We start from the raw sequence: 23239 nt of genomic DNA on the forward strand, positions 1-23239 counted from the left end.
AGACTGTGAGCCCGTTGTTGGGTAGGGACCGTCTTTATATGTTGCCAACTTGTACTTCCCAAGCGCTTAGTCCAGTGCTCTGCACACGGTAAGCGCTCAATAAATACGACTGAATGAATGAATGAATGAATGAATGAATGTTGCCGACTTGTACAGCGTGGCTCGGTGGAAAGAGCCCGGGCTTTGAAGTCAGAGGTCATGGGTTCAAATCCCGACTCCGCCAACTGTCAGCTGTGTGACTTTGGGTAAGTCACTTCACTTCTCTCTGCCTCAGTTCCCTCATCTGAAAAGTGGGAATTAAGACTGTGAGCCCCCCGTGGGACAACCTAATCACCTTGTATCCTCCCCAGCGCTTAGAACAGTGCTTTGCACATAGTAAGCGCTTAACAAATGCCATTATCCAGCGCTTAGTACAGTACTTTGCACATTATAAGCACTTAATAAATGCCGTCATTATTATTGTACTTCCCAAGCGCTTAGTACAGTGCTCTGCACACAGTAAGCGCGCAGGAAATACGATTGAATGAATGAATGTTTGTACATATTTATTACTCCATTTATTTTACTCGTACATATTTATTCTATTTATTTTACTTTGTTAACATGTTTTGTTTTGTTGTCTGTCTCCCCCTTCTAGACTGTGAGCCCACTGTTGGGTAGGGGCCGTCTCTATATGTTGTCAACTTGTACTTCCCAAGCGCTTAGTACAGTGCTCTGCACACAGTAAGCGCTCAATAAATGCGATTGAAAGAATGAATGAATAAATGCCATTATTATTATTATTATTATTATTATTATAGGGGGCTCTGGGTTGTCTTTGGCTTTGCTTTCCCTTAAGCCAGATCAGGAGGGCAACTTGTACTTCCCAAGCGCTTAGTACAGTGCTCTGCACACAGTAAGCGCTCAATAAATACGATTGAATGAATGAATGAATGAATGTTGCCAACTTGGACTTCCCAGGCGCTTAGTACAGTGCTCTGCACACAGTAAGCACTCAATAAATACGATTGAATGAATGAATGAATGTTGCCAACTTGGACTTCCCAAGCGCTTAGTACAGTGCTCTGCACACAGTAAGCGCTCAATAAATACGATTGAATGAATGAATGAATGAGGGAGGAAAAGTCTGTGAGTCCAGGAAGAAATTGGGGTTGTCAAAGGGCAAGAAGAAGCTTCCCCTGAAGTTCCCGTTAGCTCATGGGTTAGGGCCTCCCTGGGAGGATTTGGAGAGGGGGAGAAGAGGGAGGCGGAGGGTCGCTATAATAATAACAATAATAATAATAATAATAATAATAATAATAATAATAATAATAATAATAATAATAATACTCTATTTATTTTACTTGTACATATCTATTCTATTTATTTTATTTTGTTAGTATGTTTGGTTTTGTTCTCTGTCTCCCCCTTTTAGATTGTGAGCCCACTGTTGGGTAGGGACCGCCTCTATATGTTGCCAATTTGTACTTCCCAAGCACTTAGTACAGTGCTCTGCACATAGTAAGCGCTCAATAAATACGATTGATGATGACGATGATAATAATAATAATGGCATTTATTAAGTGCTTACTATGTGCAAAGCACTGTTCTAAGCACTGGGGAGGATACAAGGTGATCAGGTTGTCCCACGGGGGGCTCACGGTCTTCATCTCCATTTTCCAGATGAGGGAACTGAGGGCCAGAGAAGTGAAGTGACTTGCCCAAAGTCACACAGCTGACAATTGGTGGAGTAGGGATTTGAACCCACGACCTCTGACTCCAAATCCCGGGCTCTTTTCCACTGAGCCACGCTGATCGGTGGTGACCCAGATCTAAATTGGGAGGGCATTTCAGGTCCAGGAGTTTGAGCGGGATGAGAGCCAGGCTACTACTACTACCACTACTACTACTACTACTGCTACTAATGATGGTATTTCATTCAATCATATTTATTGAGCGCTTACTGTGTGCAGAGCACTGTACTAAATGCTTGGGAAGTACAATTCAGCAACGTATAAAGACGGTCCCTACCCAACAATGGGCTCACAGTCTAGAAGAGAAGCAGCGTGGCTCAATGGAAAGAGCCCGGGCTTGGGAGTCAGAGGTCCTGGTTTCAAATCCCGGCTCGCCAATTGTCAGCTGTGTGACTTTGGGCAAGTCACTTCACTTCTCTGGGCCTCAATTCCCTCATCTGTAAAATGGGGATTAAAACTGTGAGCCCCCCCCGTGGGACAACCTGATCACCTTGTATCCACCCCAGCGCTTAGAGCAGTGCTTTGCACATTGTAAGCGCTTAACAAATGCCATTATCATCATCAATCAATCAATCAATCAATCGTATTTATTGAGCGCTTACTATGTGCAGAGCACTGTACTAAGCGCTTATCATCATCATTAGAAGGGGGAGAAAGACAACAAAACAAAGCAAGTAGACAGACCTCAGTACCATCAAAATAAAGAAGCAGCGTGGCTCAGTGGAAAGATCGCGGGCTTGGGAGTCAGAGGTCATGGGTTCTAGTCCCGGCTCCGCCACTGACCAGCTGTGTGACTTTGGGTAAATCACTTGACTTCTCTGGGCCTCAGTTCCCTCATCTGTAAAATGGGGATTAAGACTGTGAACCTCACGCGGGACAACCTGATTACGTTGTATCTACCCTAGCATTTAAAACGGTGCTCTGCACATAGTAAGCGCTTAACAAATGCCATCATTATTATAAGAATAACGATAATCATGGTTATAAATAGCGCTGAACAAATACCATAATAATAATTGTTCTACTGTTGTATTTATACGGGTTCCCATACAGTGTTCACATTGTGTTGCTTTAGTTTTTGTTGTTTATTTTTCATTGCAGGGAACAGATCCGTCAAGGTTTGGAAGAATTACAGAAGGTCCTACCTGGAGGAGACACCTATATGCATGAAGGATTTGAAAGGGTAAATTTGGGCCCTGATCTCCCTCCATCTTCATATTCATTCATTCAAGCATTCATTCAATCTTATTTATTGAGTGCTTACTGTGTGCAGAGCACCGTACTAAGCGCTTGGGAAGTACAATTCGGCAACATATAGAGACGGTCCCTACCCAACAGCGGGCTCACAGTCTAGAAGGGGGAGACAGACAACAAAAAAAGTAGACAGGCATCAATGCCATCAAAATGGATATAATAGAATTATAGATATATACACATCATTAATAAAATAAATAGTGTAATATATATATACAAATATGCACAAGTGTTGTGGGGAGGGGAAGGGGGTAGGGCAGAGGGAGGGAGAGGAGGAGGAGGAGGAGAGGAAAAGCGGGGGGCTCAGTCTGGGAATAATAATAATGATGGTATTTGTTAAGCGCTTACTGTGTGCCAAGCACTGCTCTAAGTGCTGGGGTACATACAAAGTAATCAGGTTCATTCATTCATTCAATCGTATTTATTGAGCGCTTACTGTGTGCAGAGCACTGTACTAAGCGCTTGGAAAGTACAATTCGGCAACAGATAGAGACAGTCCCCACCCAACAACGGATACACACATGTTGTCAGAAGAACAGCGAGAAGCAGCGTGGCTCGATGGAAAGAGCCCGGGCTTTGGAGTCAGAGGTCATGGGTTCTAATTCTGGCTCCGCCATCTGTCAGCTGTGCGACTTTGGGCAAGTCGCTTCACTTCTCTGGGCCTCAGTTCCCTCATCTGTAGAATGGGGATTAAGCCTGTGAGCCCCACGTGGGACAACCTGATCGCTTTGTATACTCCCCAGCGCTTAGAACAGTGCTTTGCACATAGTAAGCGCTTAATAAATGCCATCAAAAAAAAAAGAACAATCCCTAACTCTGCTGTCACAATCTAGCCCAAACCCACAACGGCAACATATGTTCTGGCAGAACTGCGTTGTATTTTCATACCATACGGAGCAAGCAGAAGATTAGTTTAGTTCACCCAGTGCACTGAATTATTAAAAATAAAAAATCTCTGTCTCATCATCATCAATCGTATTTTTTGGGCGCTTACTATGTGTAGAGCACTGTACTAAGCGCTTGGGAAGTACAAATTGGCAACATATAGAGACAGTCCCTACCCTCCTTATCCTTCTGTCGTCTTCTCCCCATCTTTCATTCCCTTTGATCCTCTTTGGGAAAAGTGTGGTTATACCAATCGTGCAAATTAGCGAAGGCCACGGATCCAAGACCTAACAGAAATCACACTAGGAAGGCATAATATTCTTAATAATCAATCAATTAATCAATCGTATTTATTGAGCGCTTACTGTGTGCAGAGCACTGTACTAAACGCACGGGAAGTACAAGTTGGCAACATATAGAGACGGTCCCTACCCAACAGTGGGCTCACAGTCTATAAATAAATATGGAAACGGTTACTCACAGCTCTAGACTTGCGCTTAACTGAGTGACCGGGATGTCTTCTAGACTGTGAGCCCACTGTTGGGTAGGGACCGTCTCTATATGTTGCCAACTTGTACTTCCCAAGCGTTTAGTACAGTGCTCTGCACACAGTAAGCGCGCAATAAATACGACTGATGGATTGATTGATTTATCTGGTCTAAACTTCTGTATCAAGCCTGGGACCTGGGTACAGTGTTGGGGCCAGCTGGTGAAAACTTTGTACCAGGTTTCATCATCATCATCATCAATTGTATTTATTGAGCGCTTACTATGTGCAGAGCACTGTACTAAGCGCTTGGGAAGTACAAATTCGCAACATATAGAGACAGTCCCTACCCAACAGTGGGCTCACAGTCTAAAAGGGGGAGACAGAGAACAAAACCAAACAAACTAACAAAATAAAATAGAATAGATATGTAGAAATAAATTAAATAAATAAATAAATAGGGTAAAAAAATATGTACAAACATATACATATATACAGGTGCTGTGGGGAAGGGAGGGAGGTAAGATGGGGGGATGGAGAGGGGGATGAGGGGGAGAGGAAGGAAGGGGCTCAGTCTGGGAAGGCCTCCTGGAGGAGGTGAGCTCTCAGCAGGGCCTTGAAGGGAGGAAGAGAGCGAGTTTGGTGGAGGGGCAGAGGGATTGGGGGCATTCCGGGCCAGGGGGAGGACGGGGGCCGGGGGTCGATGGCGGGACAGTCGAGAGCGAGGTACGGTGAGGAGATTAGTGGTGGAGGAGTGGAGGGTGCGGGCTGGGCAGTAGAAGGAGAGAAGGGAGGTGAGGTAGGAGGGGGCCAGGGGATGGATGGACAGCCTTGAAGCCCAGGGTGAGGAGTTTCTGCCTGATGCGCAGATTGATCGGTAGCCATTGGAGGTTTTTGAGGAGGGGAGTAATATGTCCAGAGCGTTTCTGGACAAAGATAATCTGGGCAGCAGCATGAAGTATGGATTAAAGTGGAGAGAGACAAGAGGATGGGAGATCAGAGAGAAGGCTAGTGCAGTAGTCCAGACGGGATAGGAGGAGAGCTTGAATTAGCAGGGTAGCGGTTTGGATGGAGAGGAAAGGGCGGATCTTGGCAATGTTGCGGAGCTGAGACTGGCAGGTTTTGGTGACGGCTTGGATGTGAGGGGTGAATGAGAGAGCGGAGTCGAGGATGATACCAAGGTTGCGGGCTCGTGAGACGGGAAGGATGGTAGTGTTGTCAACAGAGATGGGAAAGTCAGGGAGAGGGCAGGGTTTGGGAGGGAAGACAAGGAGTTCAGTCTTGGACATGTTGAGCTTTAGGTGGCGGGCAGACATCCAGATGGAGATGACCTGAAGGCAGGAGGAGATGCGAGCCTGGAGAGAGGGGGAGAGAGCAGGGGCAGAGGTGTAGATCTGGGTGTCATCAGCGTAGAGATGATAGTGGAAGCCGTGGGAGCGAAAGAGGTCACCAAGGGAGTGCGTGTAGATCGAGAACAAAAGGGGACCAAGCACTGAACCTTGGTTTCATCATGTGCTATACTAGATTTGTTAGATTTGTTAGATGGCAATTGTGTATTTCTCCTCCACCTGCTTTTTCTCCTCCCATATCAATCAATCAATCGTATTTATTGAGCACTTACTGTGTGCAGAGCACTGTACTAAGCGCTGGGGAAATACAAGTTGGCAACATATATCCCGGCTCCACCACATTCATTCATTCATTCATTCAATAGTATTTATTGAGCACTTATTGTGTGCAGAGCACTGGACTAAGCGCTTGGGAAGGGGCAAGTCATTTAACTTCTCTGAGACTCAGTTACCTCGTCTGTAAAATGAGGATGAAGACTGTGAGCCCCACGAGGGACCACGTGTATCCCCCCAATGCTTAAAACAGTGCTTTGCACATAGTAAGTGCTTAATACATGCCATTATTATTAGAACAATCAATCAATCAATCGTATTTATTGAGCGCTTACTGTGTGCAGAGCACTGTACTAAGCGCTTGGGAAGTACAAGTTGGGACAGTGCTTTGCACATATTAAGCACTCCTCCCCCTCTCCATCCCTCCCGCCTTACCTCCTTCCCCTCCCCACAGCACCTGCATATATGTATATATGTTTGTACGGATTTATTACTCTATTCATTTTATTTGTACATATTTATTCTATTTATTTTATTTTGTTAATCTGTTTGGTTTTGTTCTCTGTCTCCCCCTTCTAGATTGTGAGCCCACTGTTGGGTAGGGACTGTCTCTATATTTTGCCAACTTGGACTCCCCAAGGGCTTAGTACAGTGCTCTGTACACAGTAAGCGCTCAATAAATACGACTGAATGAATTGAATGAATGAATGAATGCTTAAGAAATGCCATTATTATTATTTTTTTTAAAAAAACAACATCACATATTCAATCTGTCACCAGATCCTTTCAGTTCTACCCTCACAACAACATCTCCAGAATCTGTTCCTCCCTCTCCATCCAAACTGCTACTGCGATAAACCAAGCTCTTCTGCCATGGCAACTGCAACAGTCTCATTCAGTCATTCACTCAATCGTACTAATTGAGCGCTTATCCTCATTCAATCATTCATTCAATCGTATTTATTGAGCGCTTACCATACGCAGAGCACTTGGGAAGTACAAGTCGGCAACAGATAGAGACGGTCCCTACCCAACCAGCAGCTGAGAAGTAGCGTGGCTCAGTGGAAAGAGCCTGGGCTTTGGAGTCAGAGGTCATGGGTTCAAATCCGGCCTCCGCCACTCGTCGGCTGTGTGACTTTGGGCAAGTCACTTAACTCCCCTAGGCCTCAGTTACCTCATCTGTAAAATGGGGATGAGGACTGTGGGCCCCCCGTGGGACAACCTGATCACCTTGTAACCTCCCCAGCGCTTAGAACAGTGCTTTGCACATAGTAAGTGCTTAATAAATGCCATTAACTGGGTGGAAACATCGATTTTTTTGAAGCAGCGTGGCTCAGTGGAAAGAGCCCGGACTTTGGAGTCAGAGGTCGTCGGTTCAAATCCCGGCTCTGCCACTTGTCAGCTGTGTGACTTTGGGCAAGTCACTTCACTTCTCTGTGCCTCAGTTACCTCATCTGGAAAATGGGGATTAAGACTGTGAGCCCCATGTGGGGCAGCCTGATGACATTGTATCTACCTTATTCATTCATTCAGTCAGTCAATCGTATTTATTGAGTGCTTACTGTGTGCAGAGCATTGCACTAAGCGCTTGGGAAGTACAATCAATCAATCAATCATATTTATTGAGTGCTTACTATGTGCAGAGCACTGTACTAAGCGCTTGGGAAGTACAAATTGGCAACATATAGTGACAGTCCCTACCCAACAGGGGGCTCACAGTCTAAAAGGGGGAGACAGAGAACAAAACCAAACATACTAACAAAGTAAAATAAATAGAATAGATATGTACAAGTAAAATAAACAGATAAATAAATAGAGTAATAAATATGTACAAACATATATACATATATACAGGTGCTGTGGGGAAGTGAAGGAGGTAAGATGGGGGGGATGGAGAGGGGGACGAGGAAGTCCAAGTTGGCAACATCTAGAGACGGTCCCTACCCAACAGCGGGCTCACAGTCTAGAAGGGGGAGACAGAGAACAAAACAAAACATATTAACAAAATAAAATAATTAGAATAAATATGTACAAATAAAATAAATAAATAAATAGAGCAATAAGACCTTAGCGCTTAGAACAGTGCCTGGCACATAGTAAGCGCTTAACGAACACCATCATTGCTATCATATTTGCCCAAGCGCTTAGCACAGTGATCTGCACACAGTAAGAGCTCAGTAAATACCATTAACTGAATGATCGATAGACTCTCAGCTCCTTGTGGGCAGGGAAGGTGTCCACCAACTCTGTAGCAAGTAATAATAACAATAATGATGGCATTTATTAAGTGCCTACTATGTGCAAAGCACTGTTCTAAGCACTGGGGAGGTTACTAGGTGATCAGGTTGTCCCACAGGGGGCTCAGTGGAAAGAGCCCGGGCTTTGGAGTCAGAGATCATGGGTTCAAATCCCGGCTCTGCCCATTGTCAGCTGTGTGACTCTGGGCAAGTCACTTAACTTCTCTGTGCCTCAGTGACCTCATCTGGAAAATGGGGGGGTAAGACTGCGAGCCCCCTGTGGGGCAACCTGGTCACCTTGTAACCTCCCCAGTGCTTAGAACAGTGCCTTGCACATAGTAAGCACTTAATAAATGTCATCATTATTATTATTATTATTCCCATTTTCCAGATGAGGGAACTGAGGCCCAGAGAAGTGAAGTGACTGGCCCAAAGTCACCCAGCTGACAAGTGGCGGAGCTGGGATTTGAACCCTGACCTCTGACTCCAAAGCCCGGGCTCTTTCCTCTGAGCCACGCTGCTTCTCTATGTACTCCCTCAAGCGCTTAGCACAGTGCTCTGCACACAGTAAGCGCTCAATAAATACCACTGATGATGATGATGATAAGTTCTGCAGAAATAGCTCTGTTTCTAACCACACTCTTTATGTGTATTTCAGGCCAGTGAGCAGATATACCATGAAAATTGGCAAGGTAAGATGATTTTTGGATACCTGTATATATGTATATATGTTTGTACATATTTATTACTCTATTTATTTATCTATTTATTTTATTTGTACATATCTATTCTATTTATTTTATTTTGTTAGTATGCTTGGTTTTGTTCTCTGTCTTCCCCTTTTAGACTGTGAGCCCACTGTTGGGTAGGGACTGTCTCCATATGTTGCCAATTTGTACTTCCCAAGCGCTTAGTACAGTGCTCTGCACATAGTAAGCGCTCAATAAATGCAATTGATGATGATTTTCTGATTCCCTTCCTTCCCATCCCACTCTCCTCGGCTTCTGATATCTCAATTTGCTCTTGTTTTTTTTTTTATATGATATTTGTTACCATATATTTGTCCTAATTTGTTCTAATGTATTCTCCCAAGCACTTAGAAGCAGCGTGGCTCAGTGGAAAGAGCCCGGGCTTTGGAGTCAGAGGTCATGGGTTCAAATCCCGGCTCTGCCACTCGTCAGCTGTGTGACCTTGGGCAAGTCACTTCACTTCTCTGGGCCTCAGTGACTTCATCTGTAAAATGGGGATTAACACTGTGAGCCCCACGGGGGACAACCTGATCACCTTGTAAATTCCCCAGTGCTTAGAATAGTGCTCTGCACATAGTAAGCGCTTAATAAATGCCGTTATTATTATTATTATTATTATTATTATTATTATTATTGTTATTATTATTAGGACAGTGCTCTGCACACAGTAAGCGCTCGGTAAATTCGACTGACTGACTGATTAATAATGATGGCATTCATTAAGCGTTAAGCGCTTACTACTACTTCCCTTCCCCGCAGCACCTGTATATATGTATATATGTATATATTTATACGTATATATATGTATGTATGTATGTATGTACATATATGGATATATATGCATATATGTATATATGTATCTATGTATATATATTATATATGTTTGTACATATTAGATATGTTTGTACATATTAATTACTCTATTTATTTATTTATTTTACCTGTATATATCTATTCTATTTATTTTATATATGTATATATATGGATATATATGCATATATGTATCTATGTATATATATTATATACGTTTGTGCATATTATATATGTCTGTACATATTAATTACTCTATTTATTTATTTATTTATTTATTTATTTGTTTATTTATTTTACCTGCACATATCTATTCTATTTATTTTATTTTGTTAGCATGTTTGGTTTTGTTCTCTGTCTCCCCCTTTGAGACTGTGAGCCCACTGTTGGGTAGGGACCATCTCTAGATGTTGCCAACTGGGACTTCCCAAGCGCTTAGTACAGTGCTCTGCACACAGTAAGCGCTCAATAAATACGACTGATTGATGATTGATTGATTGAGCACTGTACTAAGCGCTGGGGAAGATGCAGGCTAATCAGGTCAAACGCTGTCCCTGTCCCCCATGAGGCTCATAGCCTAAGTAAGAGGGAGAACAGAGAAGCAGGGTGGCTCGGTGGAAAGAGCCTGGGCTTCACCTTGTAACCTCCCCAGCGCTTAGAACAGTGCTTTGCACATAGTAAGCGCTTAATAAATGCCATTATAATTATAAAATTATTATTATTATTTGGGGCCAGAGGTTATGGGTTCAAATCCCAGCTCTGCCAGTTGTCAGTTGTGTGACTTTGGGCAAGTCACAATCAATCAATCAATCAATCGTATGTATTGAGCGCTTACTGTGTGCAGAGCACTGGACTAAGCGCTTGGGAAGTACAAGTTGGCAACATATAGAGACAGTCACTTCTCTGAGCCTCAGTTTCATCATCTGGAAAATGGGGCTGAAGACGGTGAGCCCCCCATGGGACAACCTGATCACACTGTAACCTCCCCAGAGCTTAGAGCAGTGCTTTGCACATAGTAAATGCTTAATAAATACCATTATTATTATTAAGTTGAATCTCCATTTTACAGATGAGGGAACTGAGGCTCTGAGAAGCAAAGGGGCTTACCTATGGTCACCCTGCAGGCATTATGTTGCCAACTTGTACTTCCCAAGCGCTTAGTACAGTGCTCTGCATGCAGTAAGTGCTCAATAAATGTGATTGATTGATTGATTAGTACAGTGCTCTGCACACAGTAAGCGCTCAATAAATATGATTGAATGACTGAATGAATGAATGTGGCGGAGCAGGGATTAGAAGCCAGGCTTGGGCTCTAATTATTAGGGCCGCGAGCTCCCCATGTGTAATAATTTCATTCATACATTATTTAATTGTGCATAATTTCACTTGTGACCTACCTCAGTTCCTGAATCACACCCGGAGCCTCCCTCCAAAAGCTTCCAAAGTGGGAAGAGTTTTTTTTTCCAGGAGATATCCAGGATTTTGTTAGTATGTTTGGTTTTGTTCTCTGTTTCCCCCTTTTAGACCATGAGCCCACTGTTGGGTAGGGACTGTCTCTATGTGTTGCCAATTTGTACTTCCCAAGCGCTTAGTACAGTGCTCTGCACATAGTAAGCGCTCAATAAATACGATTGATGATGATGATGATTTCCAGGTTGTATTTCCCACCCAGTAATAGTAATGATGGCATTTCTTAAGCGCTTACTATGTGCAAAGCACTGTTCTAAGCACCGGGGGGATACAAGGGGATCAGGTTGTCCCACGTGGGGCTCACAGTCGTCACCCCCATTTTACAGATGAGGGAACTGAGGATCCGAGAAGTTAAGTGACTTGCCCAAGGTCACACAGCAGACATGTGGCGGAGCCAGGATTCAAACCCATGACCTCTGACTCCAAAGCCCGTGTTCTTTCCACTGAGCCACGCTGCTTCTCTAAGCCACCTAACCTTGGTGAAGGCCTGTTACCCCAACCTCCAACACCCCTGCATGGTCATTCAATCGTATTTATTTTTTTATTTTATTTTATTTTTAAATGACATTTGTTAAGCGCTTACTATGTGCAAAGCACTGTTCTAAGCGCTGGGGGGGTGTACAAGGTGATCAAGTTGTCCCACGGGGCGCTCACAGTCTTAATCCCGATTTTACAGATGAGGGAACTGAGGCTCAGAGAAGTTAAGTGACTTGCCTAAGGTCACACAGCAGACATGTGGCAGAGCTAGGATTCGAACCCATGACCTCTGACTCCAAAGCCCATGCTCTTTCCACTGAGCCATGCTGCTTCAATTTATTTATTTATTAATTTATTGAGCGCTTACTGTGTGCAGAGCACTGTACTAAGCACTTTGATCAGTGATATTTATTAAGCGCTCAGTGCAGGGAACTGTACTAAGCGTTTGGGAGAGTCATCCAGCCTTTAGAACAGTGCTTTGCACATAGTAAGTGCTTAACAAATGCCATCATTACTATTATTGTTATTCATTCAATAGTATTTATTGAGCCCTTATGGTGTGCAGAGCACTGTACTAAGCACTTTGATCAGTGATATTTATTAAGCACTCACTGTGCACAGGGAACTGTACTAAGTGCTTCAGAGAGTCATCCAGCGCTTAGAACAGTGCTTTGTACGTAGTAAGTGCTTAACAAATGCCATTATTATTATTATTATTATTCATTCATTCAATCGTATTTATTTAGCGCTTACAGTGTGCAGAGCACTGTACTAAGCACTTTGATCAGAGATATTTATTAAGCACTCACTGTGCACAGAAAACTGTACTAAGCACTTGGGAGAGTCATCTAGCGCTTAGAACAGTGCTTTGCACACAGTAAGTGCTTAACAAATGCCATTATTATTATTATTATTCATTCATTCAATCATATTTATTAAGCACTTACGGTTTGCAGAGCACTGTACTAAGTGCTTGGGAAGTGCAAGTTGGCAACATATAGAGATGGTCCCTACCCAACAACGGGCTCACAGTCTAGAATATTACTCTGTTAATTTATTTATTTTACTTGTACATATCTACTCTATTTATTTTATTTTGTTCATGTTTTGTTTTGTTGTCTGTCTCCCCCTTCTAGACTGTGAGCCCACTGCTGGGTAGGGACCGTCTCTATATTACTTCCCAAGCACTTAGTACAGTGCTCTGCACACAGTAAGCACTCAATAAATACGATTGATTGATTGATAGACAACAAAACAATCCAATCCACATTGGATTGGAGCTGGGATTAGAACCCAAGACCTTCTGAGTCCCAGGCCCGGGCTCTAGTCCAATCCAACAGAGTTGGTAGACACATTCCCTGCCCGCAAAGAGTTTAAGGCCTAGAGGAAGAGGTTATAGTCTATCAGATTCATGCATTCATTCATTCAATCGGATTTATTGAGCACTTACTGTGTGCAGAGCACTGGACTAAGCGCTTGGGAAGTCCAAGTTGGCAACATAAAGAGACAGTCCCTACCCAACAGCGGGCTCACAGTCTGGAAGAATTTTTGGTGGTTGCTTCCCTGCTCAATTCTGAGTCCCCTCAAGACAAGGGATCAATCAATCAATCAATCAATCAATCATATTTATTGAGCGCTTACTGTGTGCAGAGCACTGGGCTAAGCACTCGGGAAGTCCAAGTTGGCAACATATAGAGACAGTCCCTACCCAACAGCAGGCTCACAGTCTAGAAGGGGGAGACAGACAACAAAACAAAGCATATTAACAAAATAAAATAAATAGAATAGATATGTACAAGTAAAATAAATAAATAAATAGAGTAATAAATCTGTACAAACATCTATCCATCTATACAGGTGCTGTGGGGAAGGGAAGGAGGTAAGGCGGGGGGGATGGAGAGGGGGACGAGGGTCATCAGTTTGTCCCATATGGGGCTCACGGTCTTAATCCCCAGATGAGGTAACTGAGGCCCAGAGAAGTTAATCAATCAATCAATCAATCGTATTTATTGAGCGCCTACTGTGTGCAGAGCACTGGACTAAGAGCTTGGGAAGTACAAGTTGGTAACATATAGAGACAGTCCCTACCCAACAGTGGGCTCACCGTCTAGAAGGGGGAGACAGAGAACAAAACCAAGCATATTAACAAAATAAAATAAATAGAATAGATATGTACAAGTAAAATAAATTAATAAATAGAGTAATAAATCCGTACAAACATAGATCCATATAGACAGGTGCTGTGGGGAAGGGAAGGAGGTAAGGTGGGGGGAGGATGGAGAGGGGGAGGAGGGTCATCAGTTTGCCCCATATGGGGCTCACAGTCTTAATCCCTAGATGAGGCAACTGAGGTCCAGAGAAGTTAATCAATCAATCAGTCGTATTTATTGAGCGCTTACTGTGTGCAGAGCACTGGACTAAGCGCTTGGGAAGTCCAAGTTGGCAACATATAGAGACGGTCCCCACCCAACAGTGGGCTCACAGTCTAGTTAAGTGACTTGCCCCAAGTCACACAGCTGATAAGCGGCGCACCCAGGATTAGAACCCATGTCCTCGGACTCCAAAGCCCCGGCTCTTGTCACTAGGCCACGCTCAGGAACCAATTAATCACGGCTGCATGGGTAATCATGGGGAAATCCTGGTTAACACGAACCCAGGGTACCACGGCATTGAGGGGGGTTTCTCCGAAGGAGCGCGTCTAACGGTAGGGAAACCACAAAACCATAGAGGGAAAACCCATTTCAGGGAAGGAATAGGTCTGTTTATTGTGTTGTACGCTCCCAAGCGCTTAGTACAGTGCTCTGCACACAATAAACGCTCAGTAAATACAAAAGACTGACTGATTGACTGACTCTTGGCCCTCAATTATGCTCTCCCCCACCTGTCATTCCTTCATTCATTTTCAGGGAAGGGAAAGGGGAATCAATCAATCAATCGTATTTATTGAGCGCTTATTGTGTGCAGAGCACTGTACTAAGCGCTTGGGAAGTACAAGTTGGCAACATATAGAGACAGTTCCTACCCAACAGTGGGGGAATAATGGCAAAAAAACACCGGAAAACAACGAGCCACGTTTTGTCACGGAATTTCCCGGGTGACCCCACGAATCTAATCCGGGCTGACCACTCTCCCAGTTTCAGGGTGTCCCATGACTGTAAGCGCTCAATAAATACGATTGAATGAATGACCGTCTCTATATGTTGTCAACTTGTACTTCCCAAGCGCTTAGTACAGTGCTCTGCACACAATAAGCGCTCAATAAATATGATTGAATGAATGAATGAATGAAGGAGCCTGATAAACCCTTGACAGGTGGGGGAGAGGATAATTGAGGGCCAAGACTCAGTCAGTCAGTCAGTCTTTTGTATTTATTGAGCGTTTATTGTGTGCAGAGCACTGTACTAAGCACTTGGGAGAGTACAATACAATAAACAGACATATATGTTGCCAACTTGTACTTCCCAAGCGCTTAGTACAGTGCTCTGCACACAGTAAGCGCTCAATAAATACGATTGATTGATTCCCTGCCCACAACGAGCTTACGGTCTGAGAAGTATAGTGGAATAATGAATAGGGACTATCTCTACATGTTGCCAACTTGTACTTCCCAAGCGCTTAGTACAGTGCTCTGCACACAGTAAGTGCTCAATAAATACGATTGATTGATTGATTGACTAATTGAATAGAGCCCGGGCCCGAGAGTCAGAAGGTCATGGGTTCTAATTCCGGCTCCTCCACTTGTCTGCTGTGTGATTTGGGGCAAGTCGCTTCATTCATTCATTCATTCAGTCGTATTTATTGAGCGCTTACTGTGTGCAGGGCACTGTACTAAGCGCTTGGGAAGTCCAAGTTGGCAACATCTAGAGATGGTCCCTACCCAACTGGGCCTCAATTACCTCATCTGTAAAATGGGGTTTGAGACTGTGAGCCCCACATGGGACAGGGATTGTGTCCAACTCAATTTGCTTGTATCCACCCCAGTGCTTAGTACAGTGACTGGCACATTATAAGATGTAAAACCAATACCATTATTATTATTATTATTATCAATTCAATTCAATCGTATTTATTGAGCACTTACTGTGTGCAGAGCACTGTACTAAGCGCTTGGGAAGTACAAGTTGACAACATATGGAGACAGTCATTCATTCATTCAATCATATTTATTGAGCACTTACTGTGTGCAGGGCATTGTACTAAGTGCTTGAGAAGGACAAGTTGGCAACATATAGAGACTGGGCCTCAATTACCTCATCTGTAAAATGGGGGTTGAGACTGTGAGCGCCACATGGGCCAGGGACTGTGTCCAACTCAATTGGCTTGTATCCACCCCAGTGCTTAGTACAGTGACTGGCACATTATAAGATGAAAAACAAATACTATTATTATTATTATTATTATTATTATTATTATTATTATTATCAATTCAATTCAATTCAATCGTATTTATTGAGCACTTACTGTGTGCAGAGCACTGTACTAAGCGCTTGGGAAGTACAAGTTGCCAACATATAGAGACAGTCATTCATTCATTCATTCAATCTTATTTATTGAGTGCTTACTGTGTGCAGGGCACTGTACTAAGCACTTGGGAAGTACAAATTGACAACATATAGAGATGGTCATTCATTCATTCATTCAATCATATTTATTGAGCGCTTACTGTGTGCAGAGCACTTAGTACTAAGCGCTTGAGAAGGAGAAGTTGGCAACATGTATAGACGGTTCCTACCCAACTGGGCCTCAATTACCTCATCTGTAAAATGGGGGTTGAGACTGTGAGCCCCACATGGGCCAGGGACTGTATCCAACTCAATCTGCTTGTATCCACCCCAGTGCTTAGTACAGTGACTGGCACATTATAAGAAGTAAAACAAATACCATTATTGCTATTATTATTATCAATTCAATTTGATTGTATTTATTGAGCGCTTACTGTGTGCAGAGCACTGTACTAAGCGCTTGGGAAGTACAATTTGACAACATATAGAGACGGTCATTCATTCATTCAGTCAATCGTATTCATTGAGCGCTTACTGTGTGCAGAGCACTGTACTAAGCGCTTGGGAAGTCCAAGTTGGCAACATATAGAGATGGTCCCTACCCAACGGCGGGCTCACAGTCTAGAAGGGGGAGACAGAGAACAAAACAAAACATATTAACAAAATAAAATAAATAGAATAAATATGTACAAAAAATATGGAACGCTTCACGAATTTGTGTGTCATCCTTGCGCAGGGGCCATGCTAATCTTCTCTGTATCATTCCAATTTTTGTATATGTGCTTTAATAATAATAATAATGATGGCATTTATTAAGTGCTTACTATGTGCAAAGCACTGTTCTAAGTGCTTTATTAGAGTCATAGTAGCATCATAGTAGAAGCAGCGTGGCTCAGTGGAAAGAGCCCGGGCTTTGGAGTCAGAGGTCATGGGTTCAAATCCCCGCTCCGCCACCTGTCAGCTGTGTGCCTTGAGGCAAGTCACTCCACTTCTCTGGGCCTCAGTTCCCTCATCTGTAAAATGGGGATGAAGACTGTGAGCCCCCCATTGGAACAGCCTGATCACCTCCCCAGAGCTTTGAACAGTGTTTTGCACATAGTAAGCACTTAACAAACACCATTATTATTATTATTATTATTATTATTATTATTATTATTATTATTATTATTGTCTAACTGGTTGGCTACCAAGGAAAGTCTCCGCCATTTTCAAGGAACTAAGAATCCCCAGGAACAGAATGTTTAAACCATTAGGGCAAGCTGTTTTGCTCACCTTTGAGAAGGGGTGGGTATAATAATAATAATGGCATTTATTAAGCACTTACTATGTGCAAAGCACTGTTCTAAGCGCTGGGCATGCCGACCTGTCCCATGCGGGGTCCTGAAATGGTGGCCTCTCAAAAATGGAATCAGTCATGTCAATCAATCAATCAATCAATCGTATTTATTGAGCGCTTACTGTGTGCAGAGCAGTGGACTAAGCGCTTGGGAAGTCCAAGTTGGCAACATATAGAGACAGTCCCTACCCAGCAGTGGGCTCACAGTCTAGAAGCGGGAGACAGAGAACAAAACCAAACATATTAACAAAATCAAATAAATAGAATAGATATGTACAAGTAAAATAAATAGAGTAATAAATCTGTACAAACATATATACATATGTACAGGTGCTGTGGGGAAGGGAAGGAGGTAAGATGGGGGGATGTCACGCTAACGCTCACTTCCCTCATCCGTAAAACGGGAATGAAGACTGTGAGCCCCGTGTGGGAGAAGGACAGCGTCCCACCTGATTAGTTTGTATCTACAGTGCCCGGCACACTGTAAGCGCTTAATAATCAATCAATCAATCAATCGTATTTATTGAGCACTTACTTTGTGCAGAGCACTGGACTAAGCGCTTGGGAAGCACAAGTTGGCAACATCTAGAGACAGTCCCTACCCAACAGTGGGCTCACAGTCTAAAAGGGGGAGACAGAGAAAAAAAAAACCAAACATACTAACAAAATAAGATAAATAGAATAGATATGTATAAGCAAAATACATAAATAAATAGAGTAATAAATAGGTACAAACATATATAAATATGCTAATAATAACTCTATTATTACTCCATTTATTTATTACTCCATTTATTTTACTTGTACATATTTATTCTATTTATTTTATCCTGTGAATATGTTTTGTTCAGCGTGGCTCAGTGGAAAGAGCCCGGGCTTTGGAGTCAGAGGTCATGGGTTCGAATCCCCACTCCGCCACATGTCTGCTGTGTGACCTTGGGCAAGTCACTTCACTTCTCTGAGCCTCAGTTCCCTCATCCGTGAAATGGGGATTAAGACTGTGAGCCCCACGTAAGACAACTTGATCACCTTGTGTCCCCCCCAGCACTTAGAACAGTGCTTTGCACATAGTAAGCGCTTAACAAATTCCATCATTATTATTATTATTATTGTTATTCTCTGTCTCCCTCTTCTAGACTGTGAGCCCACTGTTGGGTAGGGACCGTCTCTATATGTTGCCAACTTGGACTTCCCAAGCGCTTAGTCCAGTGCTCAGGTAGGGACTGTCTCTATATCATCATCATCAATCATATTTATTGAGCGCTTACTATGTGCAGAGCACTGTACTAAGCGCTTGGGAAGTACAAATTGGCAACATATAGAGACAGTCCCTACCCAACAGTGGGCTCACAGTCTAAAAGGGGAGTCTAAAAGGGGGAGTCTCTACATGTTGCCAACTTGTACTTCCCAAGAGCTTAGTCCAGTGCTCTGCACACAGTAAGCGCTCAATAAATACGATTGAATGAATGAATAATAAATACCGTGACAAAAAAAGGAGGTGTTCAACAAATACTTTGTTTGATTGACTGGGTTTTGAGGGAACGTCGTCCTTCTGGAGAAATGGGTTTGGTTGACTTTATCTGTCTTGTGATGAACAGGTTACAGGACGGCTAGTGTGATTATTGCTTTGACCGACGGAGAACTCCATGAGAATCTCTTCTTCCACGCGGAGCAGGAGGTAAGGGACGGCTGCTTCGGAGAAAAGAAAAAATCTTGAACTCTACCCAATAATAATAATAATAATAATAATAATAATAATAATAATAATAATAATAATAATAATAACAATAGCATTTATTAAGCGCTTACTATGTGCCAAGCACTGTTCTAAGCGCTGGGGAGGTTACAAGGTGATCAGGTTATCCCACATGGGGCTCACAGTCAATCAATCAATCAATCAATCGCATTTATTGAGCGCTTACTGTGTGCAGAGCACTGTACTAAGCGCTTGGGAAGTACAAGTTGGCAACGTATAGAGACAGTCCCTGCCCAACAGTGAGCTCACAGTCTAGAAGGGGGAGACAGAGAACAAACCCAAACATATTAACAAAATAAAATAAATAGAATAGATATGTACAAGTAAAATAAGTAAATAAATAGAGTAATAAATATGTCTTCCCAAGGACACGGGGTGGACTTGTGACCTGAGCCCGGGCCTGGGAATCAATCAATCAATCAATCAATCAATCATATTTATTGAGCGCTTACTGTGTGCAGAGCACTGTACTAAGCGCTCGGGAAGTCCAAGTCGGCAACGTATAGAGATGGTCCCTACCCAACAGTGGGCTCACAGTATAAAAGAATCAGAAGACCTGGGTTCTAATCCCAGCTCGGCCAACTGCTTGCCATGTGACCTTGGGCAGGTTATTTCACTTCCTCTGAGCCTCAGTTTCTTCGTCTGTCCAATGGGGATTTAGCACCTGTTCTTTTTTTTAGGGTATTTCATTCATTCATTCAATTGTATTTATTGAGCGCTTACTGTGTGCAGAGCACTGTACTAAGCGTTCGGCAAGTCCAAGTTGGCAACATCTAGAGACGGTCCCTACCCAACGACGGGCTTACAGTCTAGAAGGGGGAGACAGACAACAAAACACATCATGTGGACGGGTGTCAAGTCATCTTCTAGACTGTGAGCCCACTGCTGGGTAAGGACCGTCTCTATATGTTGCCAACTTGTACTCCCCAAGTGCTTAGTACAGTGCTCTGCACATAGTAAGTGCTCAATAAATACGATTGAATGAATCAGAATAAATAGAAATATAAATTTTATTAAGCACTTACTATGCACCATTCATTCATTCATTCATTCGTATTTATTTATTCATTCATCCATTCAATCGTATTAATTGAATGAATGAATGAATGAATAAATATTTACTATTCCATTTATTTTATTTTGTTAATATGTTTTGTTTTGTTGTCTGTCTCCCCCTTCTAGACTATGAGCCCGTTGTTGGGTAGGGACCGTCTCTATCTGTTGACGATTTGTACTTCCCAAGCGCTTAGTCCAGTGCTCTGCACTCAGTAGGCGCTCAATAAATATGATTGATTGAATGAATGAATGAATATTGAGCGCTTACTGTGTGCAGGGCACTGTACTAAGCTCTTGGGAAGTACAATTCACCAGGCACTGTACGGAGGCCTGGGGTAGATCTAAGCTAATCAGGTTGGACACAGTCCCTGTCCCACGTCGGGCTCACGGTCTTCATCCCCATTTTCCAGATGCGGGAACTGAGGCCCAGAGAAGGGAAGTTACTTGACTGAGGTCACCCAGCATACAAGTGGCAGAGGAGGGATTAGAACCCAGGTCCTTCAGTCTCCCATGCCCGGACACTACCCAGTAGACAACACTGCTTCCCTCCTGTTCACTTGGTGCTCTCCCTCCTATTTGGACCATGAGCCCCATGGAAAATAGGGACCCCATTCATTCATTCATTCAATCGTATTTATTGAGTGCTTACTGGGTGCAGAGCACTGTACTAAGCGCAACCAACCTGATTGACTTGTATCTATCCCAGCGCTTAAAACACTGCCCGTCGCATACTAAGTGCTTAACAAATCCCATGATAAATCGTATCCATTCAATCTCTCCATCCATCCTGTTTATGGAGAGCTTACTGTGTATGGAGCGCCAAAGTAAACACTTGGGAAGCTGAGAAAGAGTTTTTAGACATGGCTTAGTGGCTAGAAGCCGAGTGGGCGTGGCTCAGTGGAAAGAGCCCAGACTCTGGAGTCAGAGGTCATGGGTTCGAATCTCAGCTCTGCCACATGTCTGCTGTGTGGCCTTGGGCAACTCTCTTAACTTCTCTGAGCCTCAGTTCCTTCATCTGTAAAATGGGGATTAAGACTGTGAGCCCCACGTGGGACAACCTGATCACCTTGTATCCCCCCAGCGCTTAGAACAGTGCTTTGCACATAGTAAGTGCTTAACAAATGCCATTATTATTATTATTATTATTATTATTATTATTATTATTATTTATTTCTATTCACGTCTCTCTCCCTTTCTTGATTGTAAGCTCACTGAGGGCAAGGAATGTGTCTACCAACTAAGCAGCATGGCTCAGTGGAAAGAGCCCGGGCTTGGGATTCAGAGGTCATGGGTTCAAATCCCTGCTCCGCCAATTGTCAGCTGTGTGACTTTGGGCAAGTCACTTCACTTCTCTGTGCCTCAATTCCCTCATCTGTAAAATGGGGATGAAGACTGTGAGCCCCCTGTGGGACAACCTGATCACCTTGTAAGCTCCCTGGCGCTTAGAACAGTGTCTTTGCACATAGTAAGCACTTAATAAATGCCATTATTATTATTATTATTATTATTATTATTATTCTCTGTGCCTCAGTTCCCTCATCTGTAAAATGGGGATGAAGACTGTGAGCCCCCTGTGGGACAACCTGATCACCTTGTAACCTCCCTGGCGCTTAGAACAGTGCTTTGCACATAGTAAGTGCTTAATAAATGCCATCTTTATTATTACTATTATTCTCTGTGCCTCAGTTCCCTCATCTGTAAAATGGGGATGAAGACTGTGAGCCCCCTGTGGGACAACCTGATCACCTTGTAACCTCCCTGGCGCTTAGAACAGTGCTTGGCACATAGTAAGCGCTTAATAAATGCCATTATTATTATTATTATTATTGTGCCCAACCCAATTTGATTGTATCCACCCCATGCTTAGTACAGTGAGCTAGAGCACAGTTAGCGCTTAGTATAGTGCTCTGCACACGGTAAGCATTCAATACATGTGATCGAATAAATAGAGCACACAGTAAATGCTTAATAAATACCATAATTGAGAAGCAGCATGGTTTAGCAGATAGAGAATGGGCACAGGAGTCATAAGGTCATGGGTTCTAATCTCGGCTCCACCGGTTGTCTGCTGTGTGAGCTTGGGCAGGTCACTTCGCTGCTCTGGGTCTCATCCGTAAAATGGGATTGGAGACTGGGCCCCACGGGGGTCAGGGATTGGGTCTGACCTCATTTGCTTCTATCCACCCCAGCGCTTAGTACACTGCCTGACACGTAGTAAGCGTTTAACAATACCACAATTATTAGTACTTTCCCAAGAGCTTAGTACAGTGCTCTTTGACTGATAATAATAATAATAATAATAATAATAATTATGATGGTTTCTGTTAAGCGCTTACTATGTGCAAAGCACTGTTCTAAGCACTGGGGAGGATACAAGGTGATCAGGTTGTCCCATGGGGGGCTCACAGTCTTAATCCCCATGTCACAGATGAGGTAACTGAGGCCTAGAGAATCAATCAATCAATCGTATTTATTGACCACTTACTGTGTGCAGAGCACTGTACTAAGCGCTTGGGGAGTACAAGTTGGCAACATACAGAGACGGTCCCTACCCAACAGTGGGCAGAGAAGTGAACAGAGAAGTGAAGTGACTTGTCCAAAGTCACACAGCTGACGATTGGCGGAGCAGGGATTTGAACCCATGACCTCCGACTCCCAAGCCTGGGCTCTTTCCATTGAGCCACGCTGCTTCTCAATCTCAAATTCATTCAGTCGCATTTATTGAGCGCTTACTGTGTGCAGAGCACTGTACTAAGCGCTTGGGGAGTACAAGTTGGCAACATATAGAGACGGTCCTTACCCAACAGTGGGCTCACCGTCTCCCCCTCGTCCCCCTCTCCATCCCCCCCATTTTACCTCCTTCCC

At 43.4% G+C, this 23239-nt stretch overlaps 1 protein-coding gene and 1 non-coding gene across 2 annotated transcripts in view; one reads left to right on the plus strand and one right to left on the minus strand.

Moving 5' to 3' along the window:
- The window catches only part of ANTXR1 (ANTXR cell adhesion molecule 1), a 259626-nt gene that overhangs the window by 46912 nt on the left and 189475 nt on the right, over window positions 1–23239 (plus strand). Inside the window, exons 4-6 of the mRNA XM_038746895.1 lie at window positions 2835–2916; window positions 8877–8910; window positions 19161–19240. Of these exons, the coding sequence (XP_038602823.1) occupies window positions 2835–2916; window positions 8877–8910; window positions 19161–19240 (196 nt within the window). The remainder of the gene's footprint in view (window positions 1–2834; window positions 2917–8876; window positions 8911–19160; window positions 19241–23239) is intronic.
- On the minus strand, window positions 16918–17020 carry LOC119929191. The gene has a single exon (XR_005451327.1). It is a non-coding gene; the product is annotated as a U6 spliceosomal RNA (small nuclear RNA).

This window comes from Tachyglossus aculeatus, chromosome 5, assembly GCF_015852505.1.
Source record: "Tachyglossus aculeatus isolate mTacAcu1 chromosome 5, mTacAcu1.pri, whole genome shotgun sequence".
Classification (NCBI taxonomy): Eukaryota; Metazoa; Chordata; class Mammalia; order Monotremata; family Tachyglossidae; genus Tachyglossus; species Tachyglossus aculeatus.